The 19,641-nt window shown below is 47.3% G+C and overlaps 1 protein-coding gene across 6 annotated transcripts in view; it reads right to left on the bottom strand.

Annotated features, from left to right (window-relative positions):
• Positions 1–6,909: 6,909 nt before the first annotated feature.
• Positions 6,910–19,641, bottom strand: part of MOCS1 (molybdenum cofactor synthesis 1) — a 49,911-nt gene continuing 37,179 nt past the window's right edge. For 4 of the 6 annotated variants that reach the window (XM_039530472.1, XM_039530475.1, XM_039530474.1 and 1 more), the window contains 2 exons: positions 17,223–17,270; positions 6,910–12,727 (listed from right to left, as the gene is read on the bottom strand). In XM_039530472.1, the coding sequence (XP_039386406.1) occupies positions 11,820–12,727; positions 17,223–17,270 (956 nt within the window). In that variant the 3' untranslated portion in view covers positions 6,910–11,819. Of the gene's footprint in view, positions 12,728–16,291; positions 16,378–17,207; positions 17,271–19,641 lie in introns of those variants that run through there. The other 2 variants (XM_039530476.1, XM_039530477.1) reach the window with 2 other exon arrangements.

Below are 19,641 nucleotides of genomic sequence, written 5' to 3'. Positions count from 1 at the left end.
AGGATGGTACTAACCAAAGCCCAGCTTTCAAAAGAGCTGTCTTTCTAATATGTCTCAGCATTAGAGGGCACAGAGGGCTTTTCATTTGGGCTTGCCAATGGATTTCTGAGGAGGAAAAATATTTCAGAGGAGGAGGCAGCAATACTGCAAGCCTGCATCCCTGCTCGCTGAATGGGGCACTCTGACTTGCTCCCTCCCCATTCCAGCCAGCTGGGTTTAATTTTAGAAACACAGAGCTATCTTGGGGCATCTTTTTCCATGGAATGCAAGTCTTTAAGTAAATAAATAACAGCTTTGTCGAGGTGGAATGGCTGCTGAAACCACACTGCATAACACTCAGCAGTGAGGCAAGCCCTGGTTCGCTTGCATGTGGAACTACTTTATAGAGATACAGTGGCTGGAAGGCCTTTCTTTCCCTCTCCTTTCACAACCCCTGCCTGCCTGCCTGCCCTTGTCCACACACGCTCCCAAGCGTTCGTTCCTTAAATCCATAAATAACAGAATAACACCCTAGAGGGAGAGAAGTGGAAGATCATGCCCTCCAGGTGGAGTTCTCTGGGGGCAGATATGAAAATCCTTGATTCACCTGAGACCCCATGGGTTGGCTCACTGTTACTGCTGATGCTCTTGCTGTGTCTCATATCCCAGAATGATGCATTCTGGGACATCTCTGGTGGACTGTCAAGATTATTCCAGGTAGTTTCTGTGGAATGTCCCCGCTAGCCGGGTGGGTGAGGTCTTTCAGCACATATTCCTGTGCTCAGTTCTGTCTTTGTTTCAATGCACCAAATGTGCCTATCGATGCTTCTGTGTGTTGACAAATCACAATGCAATCCATCATCTGAGGAATGGGAGCCCCCTTCACCCAGCATGGAGCAAATCGAGGAGCTTTGCAACTCTGGCTTCATCAGATCAGCAGGTCAAGTGAATTGCAGAGCATGTGGATACTTTTAAAGCGCTCAATCAGAGTGAGATCTAGAGGTCGACCCTCTGCCAAGAACACTGCAACCAGGCCTCCTACTTTCAAATCTGGGTCCTGTTAGCTTGAGTGTCTCATGCCAGATGTTGGGACTGGATGATAGGGGATGGATCACTCGATAATTGCCCTGTTCTGTTCATTCCCTCTCAAGCATCTGAGATTGGCCACTGTTGGAAGACAGGATACTGGGCTAGATGGACCATTGGTCTGACCCAGTATGGCCATTCTTATATTCTCATCTGATCTTATGTAGCTTAAATAACCAATGGGCCAATTCAGCCCTGGAGTAAACTGGTAAAACTCCCATTGACCCCTGGTGGAGCTAGATCAGGGCTGAATTTGGCCCCAAATCTCTATTTATGTGGAATAACACACTGCAGGCTGCATGCTTAGAGTAAGAGAACTTCATGGCTTGCAGGACTTGGACAGCCATGGTTAGACCTCCCCCTGTGCTATTCCTCACAATCAGTCATAGCCACACATCCTAGTCCAACCTGAAGCCAAAGATGACCTGCAGATCTCTTCCATCCCTCTTTCCCTGGTGTGGGGATATGGGAGATGATCATCTGTCACCTAGGCTTTGGGGCCACAACTCTAGATGATTCAGGACAAAGGACAGCAACTGCCTCATGACCAGATGCTTTCCCAGGATGTGGCCCGGCCCTGCTGGTTTCATCCTGTCATGCAGGGTCCTTACAGAGACTCCTAAAGTCTGCAGGATAGAAAAAGCCACGCAGAAATAACCAGGTGGGCAAGACTGCTGGCTGTTCAGTCTGGTCCTGCTGTAGCACTGTATACGTGATCCCCTGCACTGCAGCCGCTTGGAAAACACTACCAATGGCTGAGATCTTGCATGTATCTTTACATCCACAGTGTCCTGCACAACAACATATGTCCTTTTCCATGGGACAGGCAGCTCCCAGGGCTGTCATGACACGTAGAGAGGTGGTTAGACCATCCCCGCTCATGGCAGCATGATCAAGCCCTGGGAAGAGAGTCCCCAGGAACCTCTAGCATGGTCCAAATGTTTGTGTCTTGACAAACGTCATGCAATGAGTTGCCCTTCGTGAAGCAGCTGGGCTGCTTCACGTGTCGCTGTTCTCACCTTTTAGTGTGAAGATTTCAAACTGGTATCTGAGCTCCCATTGCAAACACGTTTCCTCTGCTATATCTTTTCTGATAGCCCAGAGCAGGACGGCTGCAAGCTATGGGGCCATTACTGAGCTGGTTTTTAGGGCCTAGCTGCAGCATCCAATCTGAAAAACAGTGCCAGACACCCCTTGGCTTTGCTGAGGGTCTCGTCTTCCCCCTGCTGGCCCCGGCTGTGTGCCTCTGGGACGGCCTCGTCTGTTTCTTTCCCTTCTACCTGACTTCGTTCTGCCTTTCGCTTGGCTTCCCGGGCTCGCCTTCCCTTCCCAGGCAACCAATCTGCCCCCACCCCCGCCTGCCTCAGTGTAAAGCGTTTGGCTTCGGCTGAGGCGTTTTTCCAAACGTGAGTGACGTCTCCACCGTCTCCTCTCTTTTTCCCAGTGGGACTAAGCCAGCGTTGCCCACGTTTCCTGTAAACCCAGAATCACGGAGGCCCTGGCCGCAGCTTGTCTTTTCCACTGAACCCAATTAAGTTTCAGTTTTGGCAGAATGGAGCCTCTCCAACTGCCAGCTGCAATAGGAGAAACTAGGCTTCCAGGGCAGCAGAAATTATTCCCATCACTCGGCTCTACTTATTTCTTGGATTTGGCACAGAGAATGGCCCCAGGAGTTGATCTGCACAAGCCAAATGAGCCACACAGAGCTCTAGCATTTCTATACAGCATCACATGCAGGAAGGGAAAGGGCAGCTCATTGGAGGGTCAAGACCGTGTGTGTGTGTGTGTGTGTGTGCGCGCTTTCTTTAGAAGACGATAACTGAGGCTTGCATTAAAAATAGCTTTCTGGAGTTCAGGACAAGAAAGTGGCATTAATAAAACATTAAAACTGCACAGTTGAAATTACACTGAAGCAAAAGTTGCCTGCCAGGTCCCCAGCCGGTATAAATCTGCACATTGACATCAATGGAGCTATGCTACAGTTTATGCCGGCTGAGGACCTGGCCTATGGCTCCACCGATAACGTTAATGCTGCGGCATTGCACGTGTTGTATATTTGATGGCATATCCTTTTCCAAACAGAATCCTAAATTAAGCCAACTCCCTTACCCCTTTCCACCCAAAAAGCCATGCAGTCAAGCTCCTCCTGGTGTTGGAACCTTAACCTTTGCTTCTCCTGGCTCTGCATCCTGTCAGTTGTGCGCCCGGAAAGCTGTATTAAGATGTGCTGGAGGGAGTGTTTGTATATGAAGAGGAAAAGAAAGATGTTTCTGGTTGTCCAAGATATTAAGTACTTATTTACTAACAGTTATTTACTAACTGTGGCTCTGGGGGAATTTTCCCTCGGGAAGGAATTTCCCTCGGGAAGGAATTTTCCTTCGGGAAGGAATTTTCCTCCAGGGAAGATTGGCTATGGCCCTGGAGGTTTTTCGCCTTCCTCCGAAGCATGGGGCAGGGTTCACTTGCTAAGGAGTGGGTGGATCGGCTTATGTGGCCTGCATCTTGCAGGAGGTCAGACTAGATGATCATAATGGTCCCTTCTGATCTTGAATTCTATGATTCTATGATAAGTGGGCACCTGGAAATTCGAGGATAATCCCTACTGGGTAGGTGCAGTAAAACATCGTCTTTGTTTCCTCTTCCGTTTTACTTTTGCACCACGGATCGTGAAGGAGTAGCATCGCTAACGCCATTAATGGCTAGTTCCCTCAAGGGATCTGAAAAAACTGCTTGTTAAACAGTAGTGAACGAAGCCTCACAAAACTCATAGGGAGTGGGCATTGGCCTCGTGTCACTCATGGGGAAACCGAGGGTGTGTCTACACTGAACACTATGGCTGGGTCCGTGGGATCCAGGTGTGTGGACTCTGTTGCCAAACCTGTGCTTGAGCATCCCCACTGCATTGTAAAAGTGGGATTACAGTTGCTGGACCCAGGTATCTCAGCCATGGTAACACTTCCGTACAGCACTATGCTCACCTTCTGACTCGGGTTTGTGGCTTGACCTTAAGGTTCCCAGGTGTCTGGTTTTCGATCGGAAAGCCCAGTCAAAAAGGGACCCTGGCAGCTCCAGTCAGCACCACTGACCGGGCTGTTAGAAGTCAGATCGGCGGCGCAGCAGGGCTAAGGCAGCCTCCCTGCCTGCCGTAGATCCACGTGGTTCCTGGAAGCAGCGGCATGTCCCCTCTCCGGCTCCCACACAGCCAGGTAACTCTGCACGCTGCCCCCGCAGCACCTATGGGCTGTGGTTCCTGGCCAAAGGGAACTGCAAAGCTGGCACTTGGGGTGGGGACAGCATGCGGAGACCCCTGCCCGCACCTCCATGCTTCCAGGAGCTGCTTGAGGTAAGTGCTGCCCAGAGCCTGCACCCCGACACCCCCTCCTGTGCGTCCTCCCCCCGAGGATGAGCTCTGAGGACGAGCCCATACCCCCTGCACCCCAAATCCCTCATCCCTGGTCCCACACCAGAGCCCTCACCCCCCCTGCACCCCACCCCCCTGCCCCAGTGCAGAGTCCCCTCCCACATCCTGAACCTCTCATTTCTGGCCCCACCCCACCCCAGAGTCCCCTCCAATACTCTGAACCCCTCGGCTCCACCCTCTAGCCCAGAGTCCCCTCCTGCACCCCAAACCCCTCATCCCTGGCCCCACCCGAGATCCCGCACCCCAACCACTGCCTCAGCCCGGAGTCTCCTTCTTCACCCTGAACTCCTCATTACTGCCAACCCCCTGAGCCAGCCTAGGAAAATGAGCGAGTGAGGGTGGGGAGAGCGAGCATGCATCAGAGGGAGGAGGGAATGGAGTGGGGGTGGGGCCTTGGAGAAGGGGCAGGGCCTCAGGAGGGGTGGGACAGGGCAAGGGAGTTCAGTTTTGTGCGACTAGAAAGTTGGCAACCCTGCCTGACCTGTGTCTGCACAACAAAATGACAGGGCTTGGACCTGGGTCACAGTGAGACTCGGGCTGTCACTCACCCCCTTAGCAGGGTCCTAGGACCAGGGTCCTGAGTGTTTGCTGACTGAATCAAACTGATTTGTGTGTGGGCAGAAGGGGGGCTTGGGCTCAAACCTGAGTCAGAGTCCAGGCTTATTGTGCAGTATAGACATACCCAGAGCCCCAGTGAAATTAAGTGATTTGCCTAGGGCCATGCAGAATGTCAGTGTCAACTAGAGCCAGAATGTGACTCCAGATCTGAGTCTCAGTCATATGTTTGATCAACTTCCTGCTCTAGCTTGTGTTAAGGTTTTATTAAGATCACCCGAGAGCATCCTACAAGTACCAATGCCTCAAAACTCCAGTAGGTGGTGCACTAGCATGGTGTTTGGAGTAAGTGATAGACCAACTATAATCACCCTGTATCATTATCTGCCTTCTGCCCAGGTCCTCAGGGTAGCTTGTGCACACATCACTGAACTGTTTTAAATGTGGTACTGCCAGCAGAGAGGGACAAATGGAGGTAGAGTTGGCCAGCTGCTCATCTCAGTCACAAGCAGTAAGATGAGAAGTCTGCCTTGGTAGGTGTAGTGCATACATAACTCACCAGTTCAATCAAACCCCTTTGCTGTCCCAGCCCTGTGCCTCTATCTAGGGCAGAGATTGCCGGCTATGTCGTGGGTTTGCAATGTGACGATGATAGATGCACCAAATCCACTTTCGTGGGTGACCTAAGTCCAGGCTTTGAACTAGAGGCTCCAGAAGTGGAAGGTTAGTGCTGTAGCCTACTGCAACCAGTAATTCCTCCAGCTATTTTTATGTTCACTGAAACCTTAAGCCCCTCTTGGAACAAGGTCCTGTTAAGTGGAGCGAAGCAAAACTGTTTCCATTTAACTAATTAGCAAGCCTATTTCCTGGCCAAAACGCACACATCTGCAGCAGTTTCAAAACTGTCACAGGCCTGCATTACCATTGCTGAGCCAGACAAAGGGAGCCACAAGCTAGTTAAAGGCCAATGGTGGGGTGGGGAGGAAGAGCCAGATTCTGCTCTTAGTTAAAACCAAATCTGGAGTGAAACTTCATTGTCTGAAGTGGAGTTACCCCAGACTTACACTGGTGTGACGGAGAGTGGAATTTTGCCCTAAATGGCTTATCAGAGCCAAGATTTTCAAAAGCTCTTAGTGATTGTGGAGGCCCAGCTTGAGCTATCTAAAAGGGGCCTTATTTTGGGGGGAGAGGCAGAGGGGGAGATCTCTACTCTGAAAGTCAGGCCCCTTTAAGGTGTCTCAAGTTAGGCACCCACAAACAATAGCCACTGATGAAAATCTTGGCCAGTGATTTATAGCTCTAAATGTCCCTGTCAGCGTCCAGCTGGGAATGGTGGCTAGCTGGTTACCTGCCCCAAAGGCCGAAGGCTGAACGAGTCCTGAACAGAGAATATCTCACAACATGAAACAGCAAAGACAAGCTAGGGGACACCAGAGGCAATGCCACAAATCTTTTCCCATTTCCTGTGTCCACAGAAACGTGGGCATAGACAGACTGTGGGCAAGGAAGGGTGGAAGAAGTGAAATGATGAATGACTGAGGTTATGTGATGCTCAGTTTTGGCACATCCACTTTGACCTGGCTCAATTCTAAAGATTTTTGTAAATTGACATTTTCTTTTAAGCATCACCCAAGTAAGTTATATGGAGAAATTATCCATCTCTCCCCATAGAAGGAATCACTGGCGATCCCGATCTGTCCATTGTACTAACTTGTAACATGGCACAGGGGCAAACTCGACCTGTTGAGCTAGAGAAAATTCAGAAGAGGCTGCTTCTCCTGAAGAGAGACCCCCTCACTGAACACTTTAAAAGGGAGTTTAAGCTTAAACACTGACAATGTTTGTTTAAACCTACACAAAGAGGCTCATTTCCATTACAATTAGTCTTTATTAAAAATGTATTGGAGCAAAATAAGCTTCTAAAATACTGACCCAGTTTACTTGTGCGTAATTGAGAACACACTGTGTGTGTTGGAGCAGGGGTACAAACATCTCTCACACACACTATTATCCAGTGCCCTTTGGCAACACATTCTCATAAAATAAATGGTCGCTCATGCTTAATTCAACATCTTATCTATATCAGAATAACTGCATAGTTCCAAGGCTTGGTTATGTAACAAGAAAATGTTATGGCACCAACAGAGCTGAGCTGTCAATTTGCCCCAACTATTCAGATAACCTTACAATCCCCACTTCCTCCTTATCCAAGATACAGGAATTATAGTGAAATTCAAAGTCTCTATGGGGGTCCTGGCTTGTTAAATCAACTATTGCACCACAGCAGATTTTCAGAAGCCGAGGAGCCACGTGTCCAAATGCACCATCATCTCTGGTTTAAACCTTCTTCTCTCTCACTGAATACAACTCATCATTCCTCAACCCCTTGAATCAGGATGGGTGGTTGTTTTTAAAACCTCATACAACAGGCTGTATCTTTTTTTTTATGTTAAAGATGTAAATGTAGATGGACAAAAAGTGCTCATGAAAGTAAGAGTCAACTTGGCTACAGCAAGCTAGGCAAAGGCAGAGTGCAGGTAGGTGTCCTTTCCCTATTTAGCTCAGCCAATTTGCTTCAGTCCTGACATGTAGAAACCACTCTACTTAGTTTTAAGGTTGCCTATCACCATGGTATCTAAGGCGAGATCTTCCTAGGATTTCAGCACCCAACTGCTACTAATGTCTGTGGGAGTTCGGCCCTGATCCTCAAAAGAATTTAGGCACCTAAGTGTGGTATCTTAGCTTCCAAGCCTGACTCCCCTCCTCCCTCAGCTCTGCAAGAGGGATTGCAGAGGGAATCTTCTGTGCATTAACCAATATTCTTCTTAAACTAGCAAAGCTTCTCTGCCATGATGGCAAGTAATCAGTATGGTCTGATGTGGTAATAGGACCTTGTGAGCAGAATTATGGTATTTGAGCACCCAGAGTGTGTTTGTATCTTTTCATTGCCTCAGTGCAGATAGAAGAGCTCTTAGTAACTGTAAGTCACATCTCATAGTCTGTTTGGTTTTCTAAGTACCTGAAATGCTTTCTGATAAATGATGCCTTTCATGCTGTATGGCAGAGATCGGTAACCTTTGGCACACGGCCCATCAGGGAAATCCATTGGTGGGCCAGAATGGTTTGTTTACCTGCAGCGGCCACAGGTTTGGCCGATCGCAGCTCCCACTAGCTGCAGTTTGCTGTTCCAGGCCACTGGGGACTGCGGGAAGCGATGCGGTGCAGGCCGAGGAAGCATTGTTGCTAATATTGGCCAGTGGTTCTCTACAAGGAAGACTTTTCCCCTTCACATAGGTGTGTGGGCTCGAGAGAAGCAGGAAAGGAACTAGCCAGGAATTCAGCACCCACGCAGTAGCTGAAACCTAGTGCAACCTGTAAGGGTCTAGCTACATGGGGAGCAAGCATCCTAGCCCAGGATTACAGCCTCATGCTAGTGCACTAAAAACTAGCTGCGCAGACATCGCTTTGATGTTGCGACTTGGACTGGAGGTCAGCCTAGCAAGTGTACCTCAGGGTAGAGCCTCCAAATTCCAACCTGAGCTGCAATGGCTAGAAGCCCACTAGCACAAGTCTGTCGAGCAACACTGGGAGGCTCACTCCCAAGTGCAGTGTAGACATACCCCTGAACTGCTTAGCCTCCCAATTCATCAGTGACCACGTCTGTCCCATAGCTATGTAACTTATCTACTATTAAGGTGTGTTCAGGTAGAATATTCAGAGAGGTGCTAATTTAAGTAATCTTTACATGAAAGGTCTGATCAATATAAACAAACACACTGCCACATACTTCTAGAGCAAAGTGTATTAGAACCCACTTGTGCCATGTGGTTCATGGGATCCCCTAAGCAGATCTAGTGGTGGAATTTGGAACTTAGTGGTCATGGCAACACTACTATTACTGAGCTGTTGTGGATAATGGCTCAGCCATAGAAAAATATATATTTCAAACTCCTAGCTACACCTGAACAAGTCACATGGCTTAAAACACCCAGTGACTCTACAGTGAACTCCAAAGTGCTTCCTTGGTGCTGGTGTGAGTTAGTAAGAAAAGAGATTGGAAAGCACACAGTGATGGGCAATCAAGTATATAGGAAAGGGGAAGGGGCAGTTAAAGGTTTAAATCTGACCCTGCTGTCCCAGTCTGCTGCACTAAACCTGAACTAATCTCCTTTGAAGTGACTGGGATGTGCTTGATGCTGTCCTGTATAGTTTCACCCCTGGATAAAATGTTTCTTGAAACACAACTTTAGGGAGCAAGCTGTACCAACAATAATCATCAATCATAAGGCAAAGGAAAGAATTCTTTCAAGTAACTTGAAAGCTCTAGTTTAATAGGAAAGCAAGGTTAATAAGGCTGGTTTTAAAACTTCCTCTGTTGTGTGTATCAAAGGGGGCGGCAGCACTGGTATCTAAAGGACAGGAAACTTAAGCCATAGGAGCACACCATAAATTAAAGTTAGGGGCTCCTGGTCTTTGAGGTTTAGGTAAAGCTTTTAGGTTACTGTTTAAAACCAAAATATAGCAGTGGTGAGCAAGTTAAAATAAAGAGGGGTTAAGAGTATTTGGGGTAGGTTGTGGTTTTTTTTTAAAACAACCTGTTACTGTTGAAGTATTCCTCAACACAAGACTCTATGACTTCATTTTTAAACACAAGGTTTATAAGCAAAAAGGCTTTTGGTCTGCCAAGATCTGAATTAGGACTTCTGTGCGTCTTTCCAGCCATAGCACAGGGTGGCACTAGCCTTTAAGATGGCAGAGAGAGCTGGAATCCCTGCTCTGCCGTAGGTGTTTGATCTCAACTGTAGCAGGAGAAACTCTCAAAATTTGAGTTCAAGATTCTAAAGGGAGAATTGTTTTTCAATTTAGACTGACAAATCAGTATATTTTACTGTGTCTAGTCCCCTCCACTCCAAAAAACATGCAAAATTAACTCCTGCTTTTGCAGATCATCCTTCGCAAGGGGACCATTTCAAGTGCGGAGTGTAACCAACACCAAATGTTTAAAAAGCATTACATGTGCCAGCCCCCTTGCCCAGGGTTCTCTGTTTGCCCACTGGCTTTGAGCTTTTAGGGTGAATGAAGGTCATACTTCAGTTTTCCTAGTTCTCCTCATGGCAGAGAAACTTTCCTTTTTAAAAAAAGCAGAGGTCCTTGTCTAGCCACATGCCTCAAGAGGTTCAGGCTTTAACAACCAAAAAAGCATAAGACTCTGCAACATCAAGGACTTCACTTTTAGAAGACTGATTTTTCAGGCTTCTAAATGCCTATTCCAATTTCCCCTCTCCTGGGTTGCTTTGACAAATATTGAAGGATTTCCTCCCCTTCCCTGGAGCAGAGTCAACACAGCAAAGGGATGTTTATGACCCTGTTTGCCAAAAGAATCACTGAGTTCAGCAACAGCATTATTATTGATGGAAGAGTTAGCTCAGGCTTCCTCTGCTGGCTGGATGCAAAGTCGATAGAAGAAGCAAGCATCAGACTAGGTTATCCCATGACATGCCATTAGCAGGGGCTACAAACAGTCACGGCAGGCAGGTGGATTAAAAAAACAAATCAGAATCTGCTGGAGCTTGGTGGGAATCTCAGCTGGATTTCAAGTCCCAGAAATTAAGGGCCTGATTCTGCTCATGTTTTGAGGAGTTCTGGCCCTGACTTCTCTAAGGAGCAGAATGAGGCCCTTAGGCCCAGCCCATAAACATGCTAGAGTACAAAAACATACAAAGTAGTTTAAACTGAGTCAATTATTTGACAGCCCAAACTGACTCTTTGGGGAAGCCTGTCATGGCTACCCAGTTTTGGTCATGCTTCCTGCTGGTTGCTCTGGAGTGGGATAACATAGTAAGCTTTGATGTTCCTCTGCAGGCCATCGCTTCAGGACCCTGCAAGGAAGGAGGCCTATTGCCTTGTGGGAAGTGGCTTTGATGGACTGAGATTGATTCAGAACGCGCCTGTGAGCATGCAGGGACATCAAATGAGTTGGTTATAATGGCAGGCACGAGTGAACTACAGCAATGTGGTTCAGGGTGTGCAAATTACAGTTCCCCCTACCCCAGTAGCCCTCTGTATTCAGCATCATGCCCCTCAGTGAAATCAGGACTAGGCATGGGCTATTTAGTATCAGTCAACCAACATCTAATTTTCCATTCATGGACACAAGCTCCCATCCCCTTGCTGTGGTACTGATCAGACCCATTTAGGACCCAAGCAGTTGTGAGGGGTGTGACTAGGTGACTTTGAGCTGAATAATTCCAGCTGATGGGCCTCTGTCCATTATTAAAATCTTTGCTCAATGGCCAGGACTCTAGAATGACTCCCCCTTGTCTCCTTCTGAAGTTTCTTCCGAGTTTAAGTTTGGGGAGAAAGGAGCAATTCTTAAGCCCCAGTCATTGATCAAAGATACAATAAACTACTCCTCATTGTGTTCCTTTGCCAAGTGAATTCAGTACTGATGAAGAGTGCCTGACTAAGCACTGGATGGGTTACAGCAGCCAGGGCAGCTTCCCTGGCACCACCGGGCTGAAGGGCCTCAGTTTTGACCCATGGCCCCTCTGCTGAGGTTACTGGCAAGGGTGCTAAGTGTCATGGTGGACACAGGCAGAGACCTGTCCAGTGGGAGCTGAACTGAGGAGCACCCAGCAGTGAGATGGCCTGGCCGGTCAGAGACTCAGTCACATTCTTTTATAGGATACCTGCTGCTGCTTCCTCAGCCTGACTGCAGATATGGCACCAAAGCAGCCCGCACCCTCAGTTCCCCACGTGGGGATGTTCCTGATAAGTGCTATCCTCGCTGGAAGTCTCCCCTCTGCCCTCCCGTCTTGCTCACCAACTTCACTTCTTCGATGACTATGTCGTGAGTGACTGCTTTGCACATGTCATACACAGTCAGGGCAGCAAGGCTGGCGGCCGTCAGCGCTTCCATCTCCACGCCCGTCTTACCCTGGCTGTGGCAGAGGGCCTGGATCACCACAGCCCATCTGCTCTCGTCCAGGCTCAGAGAGACGACCACATGGCTCAGAGGGATGTTGTGGCACAGGGGGATCAGCTGGCTGGTCAGTTTGGCTCCCTGAATCCCTGCGATCTGGGCTACTGCCAGCACATCTCCTTTCTTCAGCTGGTTCTGCCGCACCATCCCAAATGCCTTCTCACCCAGGCGAACCACAGCACTGGCAACAGCGGTCCTTTCAGAATCGGGCTTCTTTCCAACATCTACCATGGCCGCCCGCCCCTCTTGGTCAATGTGAGTCAGGCTGCTGGAGGGACCCCGTTCACTGGCGCACAAGCCAGAACCTATGGCTTTGGAGTGAGATCCTGGGCCCTTTTCTTCTGACTGGTTTCCAGCTGCAATCCCTGAGTGACTGTCCAGAGCTGTGTGGCTGGTGTGCTGAATGGAAGGACTTCCTGTCCTAAGGCACTGTGTGTCCGAGCTAGAGCTCAAATTCTTTTGGAAGATGCAAATGCTGTGCGCCTGAGCTTGCAGAATTTCTGCTGCAAGCTGCTGTTGCTCTGAGTGAGATCCTGGCAAGGCATGCCGTCCTGTAAACACATTTTTCTTAAATGCTTTTCCCATCTGCTTGGATAAACTTGCTCTTGGCGTTAGCCAGTGGCCAGGTCTGTGGCCCCATTGCTTTGAACTTGGAGAATTCTGCACGGCGTCTTGCAGTAGTGGGGTCGACTTCAATGCTGCCTCTGAAGAGGAGGATAAATAGAAATGAGACACAAGCTATTGCTACTAATTGGAAGGATAAGCTAAAATACCGGTATATCTGAACTAGGATGCAGTCAGAACACTGCTCTCACTGCTTGAGAACAGGAAGCCAAGGAATTACCTGGACTTCATCTTTGGAAAAAAATAATTGGGGGAGGGGGTAGGGTCTACCGCCTTCTTCTTGTGACAGGGTGATTAAAAACGTCTTCCTCAACAAATAAGAATGCCAGGCTCATTTTTAAAAAAACAATTTTTTTTCACTCCCCTCTGTGCACTTTCCTGCCCTTCAGCTCTGGCTCTCGCTCTCACCTTTTCCAGCATGCTATTTAAAGTAGGATCATTTCACTTTCCTGGTTTCTGCTCCTAGCTGCAGCCCTGGAGGTCAGCTGGGCCGACAAGCACCAGCTGCATTGCCTGCAAGTTCCTAGACAGGCTCCAGGCTGGGAACCTCCCTCATTGCTGCCAGTTCTTACCGAGTTAATGATGTGCATGGCCGTTGAGGCTTAGTCACTGGGAGCTCAGATTCCCTCACTGACACCCACTTCCTCTGCCCTGGCCAGGACCTCTGCCAGCTTAATTTGGATCTTTATTTAAATCCACTGGGACGTAGTCCTTCTTGCCCCTCACACTAATACCCCAACTTTGGCATTTCCACAGCACCCACTGCCAAGCACCATGACAGAAGGAGCCTGTTACATACACAATGGAAGTGATTCACTTTATAATCCAAAGAAGCAAGTAGTGGCCAGGTCTTAACCACCTGCTTTTTTAAAAGGAGATCTCCCTTATGCCCGTCACTATTCCTTTAAGCAATACAGAGGCTCAGGAGAGGTTTAGTGGATCACAGATCAGCAAACCCCTTCTGTAGCCCCTTGAAGCGGGACTCCTTTGGGAAACAGCAAGTTCAAGAGCTGTTCACAGAGGAGTCAGAGCCGCTCTCATGAGTGACACACACTGTGCTTTAGTTTTCCCCAAGGGAAAGGCAAGGTCCCTACCTGCTTTGCTACTTTCTGATAGAGTCCCAAGCCCAGCCCACATTGCAAACAGCCCCTCACCACACTGTACTGGGTCTGCTGCCTTGGATTAGCAAAACCTTCAAACGGAAGATTCGTGTCTATTTAACCTCTTCCCTGCTAAGCTCAACAGCCCTGCCATTCAGCTAGCTCTGGGAGCGACACACACTGAGCATCTTGGTTCAGAGCTAGAATTTAACTGTCTTTAGCTTTTAATCAAGACAAGGGCCTAACTTCAGCTATGGAGAAAGCAGAGGCAGCTGCTCTCTCACACGAGGGCTGAATTTGTTCGTACATCTGTGGTGTCACCGAGTGAGGGAGGGGCTAAAAGAAAGATTCTAACAGGTAATTAACTAGGAGTGGCGGGGGTCACCAAGAACTCATTCACTAGCACTAACCCGATTTTAAGAGAGAAACCTCATGAAATGGGATCTACCGGCTGCAGCCCATCTTGTAATGGACACTACACTAATGGTGCAACAGAGCAGAGACAAAGCTTGTTTTCATATAGGTCTTGGGGCATCTTGAACCTTCATTTAAAAAAAAAAATCAAGAATTTTAGGTAAGTGAGACCTTTAGTCCCCTTGCTGGCCTCAGCTCTGCAGGACTGAAGGTAAACTCATGCAGAGTGCCTGAACTGGGACGGGGAGGCTGGGCTGTAAGTCAAGAGCTCAGTACCACAGGACTGAAGCTGCTCAGGAGTGGAGCATCAGTCAGTACATTTGGGAGGCACGTAAAACTTCTGTTTAACTGACAGTAGACGAGTTCAGAATACGGGGGTAAGTGTGATGAGGCACGCTGCAGTCATGCACTTTAGGCGTGCAGCACAAGCTGCCTCTTTTATACAAGTTTCCTTTAAATGGTACCTCTGTCCTCACCCACATTGTTCACGTAACACAAAAAAGGCAAAGAGCGAGACCATGAACTTTCATGCCTGTGATGGGTACAATGGACTAGCAACTTTCTACTGCTGTAGATCAGCAGTGTTTTGCTTGTACCTTATTAGTGAATCTGCAAAGATAAACTTGGTTTCATCACTGAAAAATTTCCAACTGACAGATAAGAGAAGGAATAAGGACTCTCCCATCACGAAGATGAAGCTGGGAGGAGAACAGCCTCTTCTTAATATTTCTATTAAGGAAAATAGTCATGGGACAGACCAAATTAAATAAAAGGGTGTCAAGGCTTAGGTAATTCAGAAAAGAAGATGGGTTTAGCTTGTTAGGCCAGCAAGAGAGATTAATCATTTCCATTGCATTAGATCTGGTTAAATGAATTCCATGTTCTCTCTACCTCCTGTTTGTTCGCACACTAGCTTTAATTGAACCCTGCAATTAAACACACAAATTAGGAAATCCCCCAATCTGCTTTCCATCTGTACCCATGGTCTGCACATCACATTGTGTCATCCTTGACTCAGCTCCGGTCCTAGAGCCTGTACTGTTTATGCAGAGAATGCCAGTGGTTACTTCTCAAGATGGGGAAGAACAGGACAGACTTCTGCTATCATTGCATGTAACCAGACTGCTATTCCAAAAGAAGCTGGATAGATCCCATCTCTGCATCCAGACCTCCCACCCTTCCTCCTCCAAATGTTATTTTAAAATTAAAGAGAAGCCCCACAGATAGCTTAATAAAGACAGTGGATGGGAGTCTAGTTTGGGAGGGAAAATAGTTTACTTTTCATCCCATTCAAAAACCCAGCTCACCCTCATTTTGCAGCCTGTGAGGCTGCTGTAATTGTACCTGTTTCCCCCTTTTCTGGAACGTAGTAGAGCAACTCTGGCAACACAGCCAAAGAACCAAGCAAACCAGGAATTGCCTGCACAGTTCAAGCTGTTCACTTACAAACGCCATATGGTAGAAGACAGCATGGTATCAAGATTCTTCCTATTCTCATATCTAAGTGAAACCTTTCTTCCAAGAGAAGGGCAAAAAAAATGTAAAAGCAAAAGCCCATATTAATACAACACTCCACAGAATCCAGTTGCAGAGCGACCTGAGTCGAGTTTACTAGAGTACTGATTAAAGGAACAGGTATTGCAAAAATAGCTGCAGTGGAGATTTGCAAATCTAAGGAATGTTACCTTCCCAACGATACAATTGTCTGTTCCCAGTCTAGGTACTTGCAGTTGCCCATTCTTGCCAGCTTTGAGTTACCAAGTTACAAATCACAATATGCATAATAGCTGATTTACTGCTTCGCTCAGAAGAGAAGAAGTGGGCTTGAAATAAAATGTTTTCCCCCTGGATATAGCAGAGCTTCTTAGCAAGGAATGATACTTAGAGCACCTTCCATCCAAGGATCTCAAAATGCTTTTACAAATATTCACTACGCAATCCACCCAACATCTTTCTGCCCCTTCCTTATAAATGCAGGGAGATACAGGCACAGAAAAGGCAAACCTACTTGGCCAGTGTCACATAAAAATCAGTAACAGCAATGAATAAAACCCAGGAGACTCAGTTCTTTATTCTGACCACTAGACTATTTCATTAGAGGAGTAAGTGGTTTGAAATCTGTTTCCCCTCTGAATTAGAGCTGATTTGTGCTTGTGACAATGCCAGAGAACTCTGGGATAAGCATTCTAGCCAAGGGTGGGTTCGAAAATGCTGCCCTGGGAAGACAAGGGGAAAAAAAATAATAATAATGCAGTCTCGTTGCTCCCCCCAGGCTTTAGTCCAAGGCATTAGGGACTCAGACATTCAGGCACTATGGATATGGGTGCTATATAAATAGCAGACAGCCACTAGGCTGCAATTAGTAAATGGTATTTTCACCCCATGGTATATGCAAGTGAGTCCTCACACTATTAATTCAATTAAATGCCAGGTTTTTGAAACCCACTTGTCCAGATTCAGGGCATATGGGCGGTGAGGTGAAGGAGCAAGATTTTCCTTTGGTAGCTATGCCACAATACCTGAGTGCAGGGACCCCAGTAGTGTATCACCATCAAGGAATTCTACCCCAGCAATAAAGTGAAGCCTGCATCCTTTAAGTTTGTTCACGGTACCAAAATCTCAGCCAGATCCTGCTTTATAAGAAACACCCAGAAGTGCTGTAGCATCATTGTCCTGGTCATGCTTAATGCAAAGGAAGCCAACAGGAGACATAGCGGCAAAGGCCTTAACATGCAACTTTGAAAGCCTAACACATTTTTTAAAAGTTCAAAATGGAAATTGACCACAGCCATATAAATGATCCATTCCACATATGGCAGGATGACAGGCTGAAGTTAATGGATGAGTCACCATTCTCCCTCCCCACACACACCCGTTTTCGTTGATAGACTTAAAAATGACCACATTTCTTAACATCAGTTCATCTCTGCCCAAAGCAAAATAGAAAGAGATGCAGCTTAGGAAAAAAAAAACAAAAAAAAAACCCAACTCTTTCCACTCCCCAGAGATGTAAACCTAATAAAACCATGGTGTGTGTATTACGTACTGATTTGTCACCCACCGATCAGGATCATTGGCCGGTTCTTCATCTGGGAAATGTTAAACATGCCTAGAAATAAAATAATGTACATGTAAAAATTACTAGTTCTTTTTAAAACACACACATCATAAGTCATTTGTTTTCTTCTATTTAATTTTCTTCTGCTGTCCCCCACCCCGTCATTCCTAACCCACACACTAGGAAAAGGAGAGCCCCTAAAATTAATAAGAAAATACCAATTAACTCATTAAAATGTAAAACACGGTCTGAGGACAATATGCAAGTGCCCAAGTACAGAGCTGCCATCATACAGGGGAGCCTTTTCCCAGAAAGTCTCCTATAACCAGACTTACTCTCTGCACGTGACAGCAGTCAAATAATTCAGGCCAACTGGAGAAGGATGGTCCAGTGGTTAGAGCACTAGCCTAGGACTTGGGATACCAAGGTTCAATTCCCTGCTCTGCCACTTCCTGTGTTATGACAGCAAGTCACGTAGGCTCTCAGTGCCTCAATTCCCCATCTATAAACATGGGGATAATAGTTTTTCTATGGCCTCCAAAGGTTTGCAACAACTACATTAAAAGATTGCGAGACACTCAGTTACTATGGCGACGGGGGCCATTTAAGTACCTTAGACATACTGTCATATTTCAGCAGCAGCAATGGTATTTCACCATATAGGTAAATAGGTTACACATATAACTGTATACCTCTCAATACACCTGTATAGCTTCCAGTACAAGGCAGGCTAATACCGAGAGACCCCAAGATTAGTGGTATGGGGACTAATGATCTGGAGGCAGCAGGGAACACTGAGTTGGCATATGCTGATGACTTCAAATTGTTCCGAGTAGTGTAAAAAAAAAAAAAAATAAAAAGCTAGTGAAGACTCCAGATGGACGTACAGTTTAGATTTACTGGACAGCATGGTGGCAGAACCAATTGTGTTTGGGTAAGAGTTGTGCACAGTGAAAATTAGTCTACGCTCATATGCTGAGGAGTGCTGAACGTGTCAGATTCCTCCCAGGACATGAAGATGTTTGCTCAGTGCTTTTCCTACCCTGCTGCTTCTGTGCATCAGAGTGTCTGGGGATTGGAATGACAGACATTGAAAAAACCTGGATTTGCCCCCTCGTTTGAGAGGGAGCACTCAGCTTTGGTCACCTCACCTGCAAATAGATTTACCAGGTCCAGAGAAGGATAATGACAACGGTTAGGGATTTCTAAGAGAACTAAAGAGCCACTCAAAATTAATGGCAAGTGTATTTAGAACAAAAAGGGAAATACTTCCTCGCAGCATGGAGTCAGTGTCTAGAATTCACTGCGCAGGCAGTCAGAGTTCCATTCGGCAGCTGAATTTTTAAAGGCAGCTGGACAAGATTTGTGAATAAAATCATTTGCAAGTATGCCAGCTGAGAGAAGAAGAATCCAGTCTCCAGCATCAGGGTGTAAATGCATCACAACAGGGGTTATGGAACCATTCCCCATCCCCAGGCAGTACTGCAGAACCAGCTGTGTCTTAGCAATTTCTCTCAGCTTGCTCTGAAGAATCAGTACTGGTCACAGTCAGAAACAAGAGCTTGGACTAGATGGATCAGCAGCCTAGCTCCGGTACTTGTGGTCTTCGTTTAACTCTAATGAGAAAATGTGGATCTCTCAGAATGCTGCAAAGTGGAAAGGCAGGCAAGGGAAAAGGTTTGCATCCATAACAACAAGAAGGTAGGTTGACTGAAAATTACAGCGTCGCCACTAGGGATGGTAATAACCAGACAGGAGAAGGGCCGGAGATAAAAGCTGCCAGAGACAGAAAGTGGCTCTCCTGAATTAAGGCCGAAGGCAGGAGAACAGCAAGAGGGGTTGCTGGCTGACCTCCCCAAGTCAGAGGGCTGAAGGCAGGAGGAGCAGCAGAGGGAGTGCTTGCGGGCTCAGAGCCAGAGCCAAGGGCCAGAGAGGACCAAAGGAGAGGAGAACAGCAGATGGCTTTAGTCGCTGGACCCAGAGGAACAGTAAGAGGGCCAGAGGGAGTGAGGGATGCTGCCCTGGCAAGGCTGCACGGAGGGGCCATGGGACTGCCTGCTAGGAAGAGCAGGGGTGCACCCCAGAAGGAAGTGTTGGGGTGGCTCTCCTACCAGAGGGACTGATAAGGAGCCTAGCTGTGACAGAAGACCGTGAGGTATAGTGCGAACAAGGACTGTGTGCACTGGGGTGATATGGATTGTGTTTTGGGACTATTGTTATGAACTATGTCGTAATCTACTGGCCCCAAGCAGAGGTGTTGTTTAAGTAGAGACTGAAGTGGAGGAGTTTGGATCACTCAAGAGAGAAACTGAGGTGAGGGGACACTTGCAGGATTGCCTCAAGGCCACAAGGGGGCACCGAGGAGGAGGGCACTCATGTACAGCCATGCTCAGAGTTCTATTTACAACCCCAGAAATCCACA

The sequence above is a fragment of the Mauremys reevesii genome, linkage group 3 (genome assembly GCF_016161935.1).
Source record: "Mauremys reevesii isolate NIE-2019 linkage group 3, ASM1616193v1, whole genome shotgun sequence".
NCBI classification, from domain to species: Eukaryota; Metazoa; Chordata; order Testudines; family Geoemydidae; genus Mauremys; species Mauremys reevesii.
The sequence above is the reverse complement of the archived record's forward strand: the minus strand, read 5'-3'. Positions and strand labels throughout refer to the sequence as shown.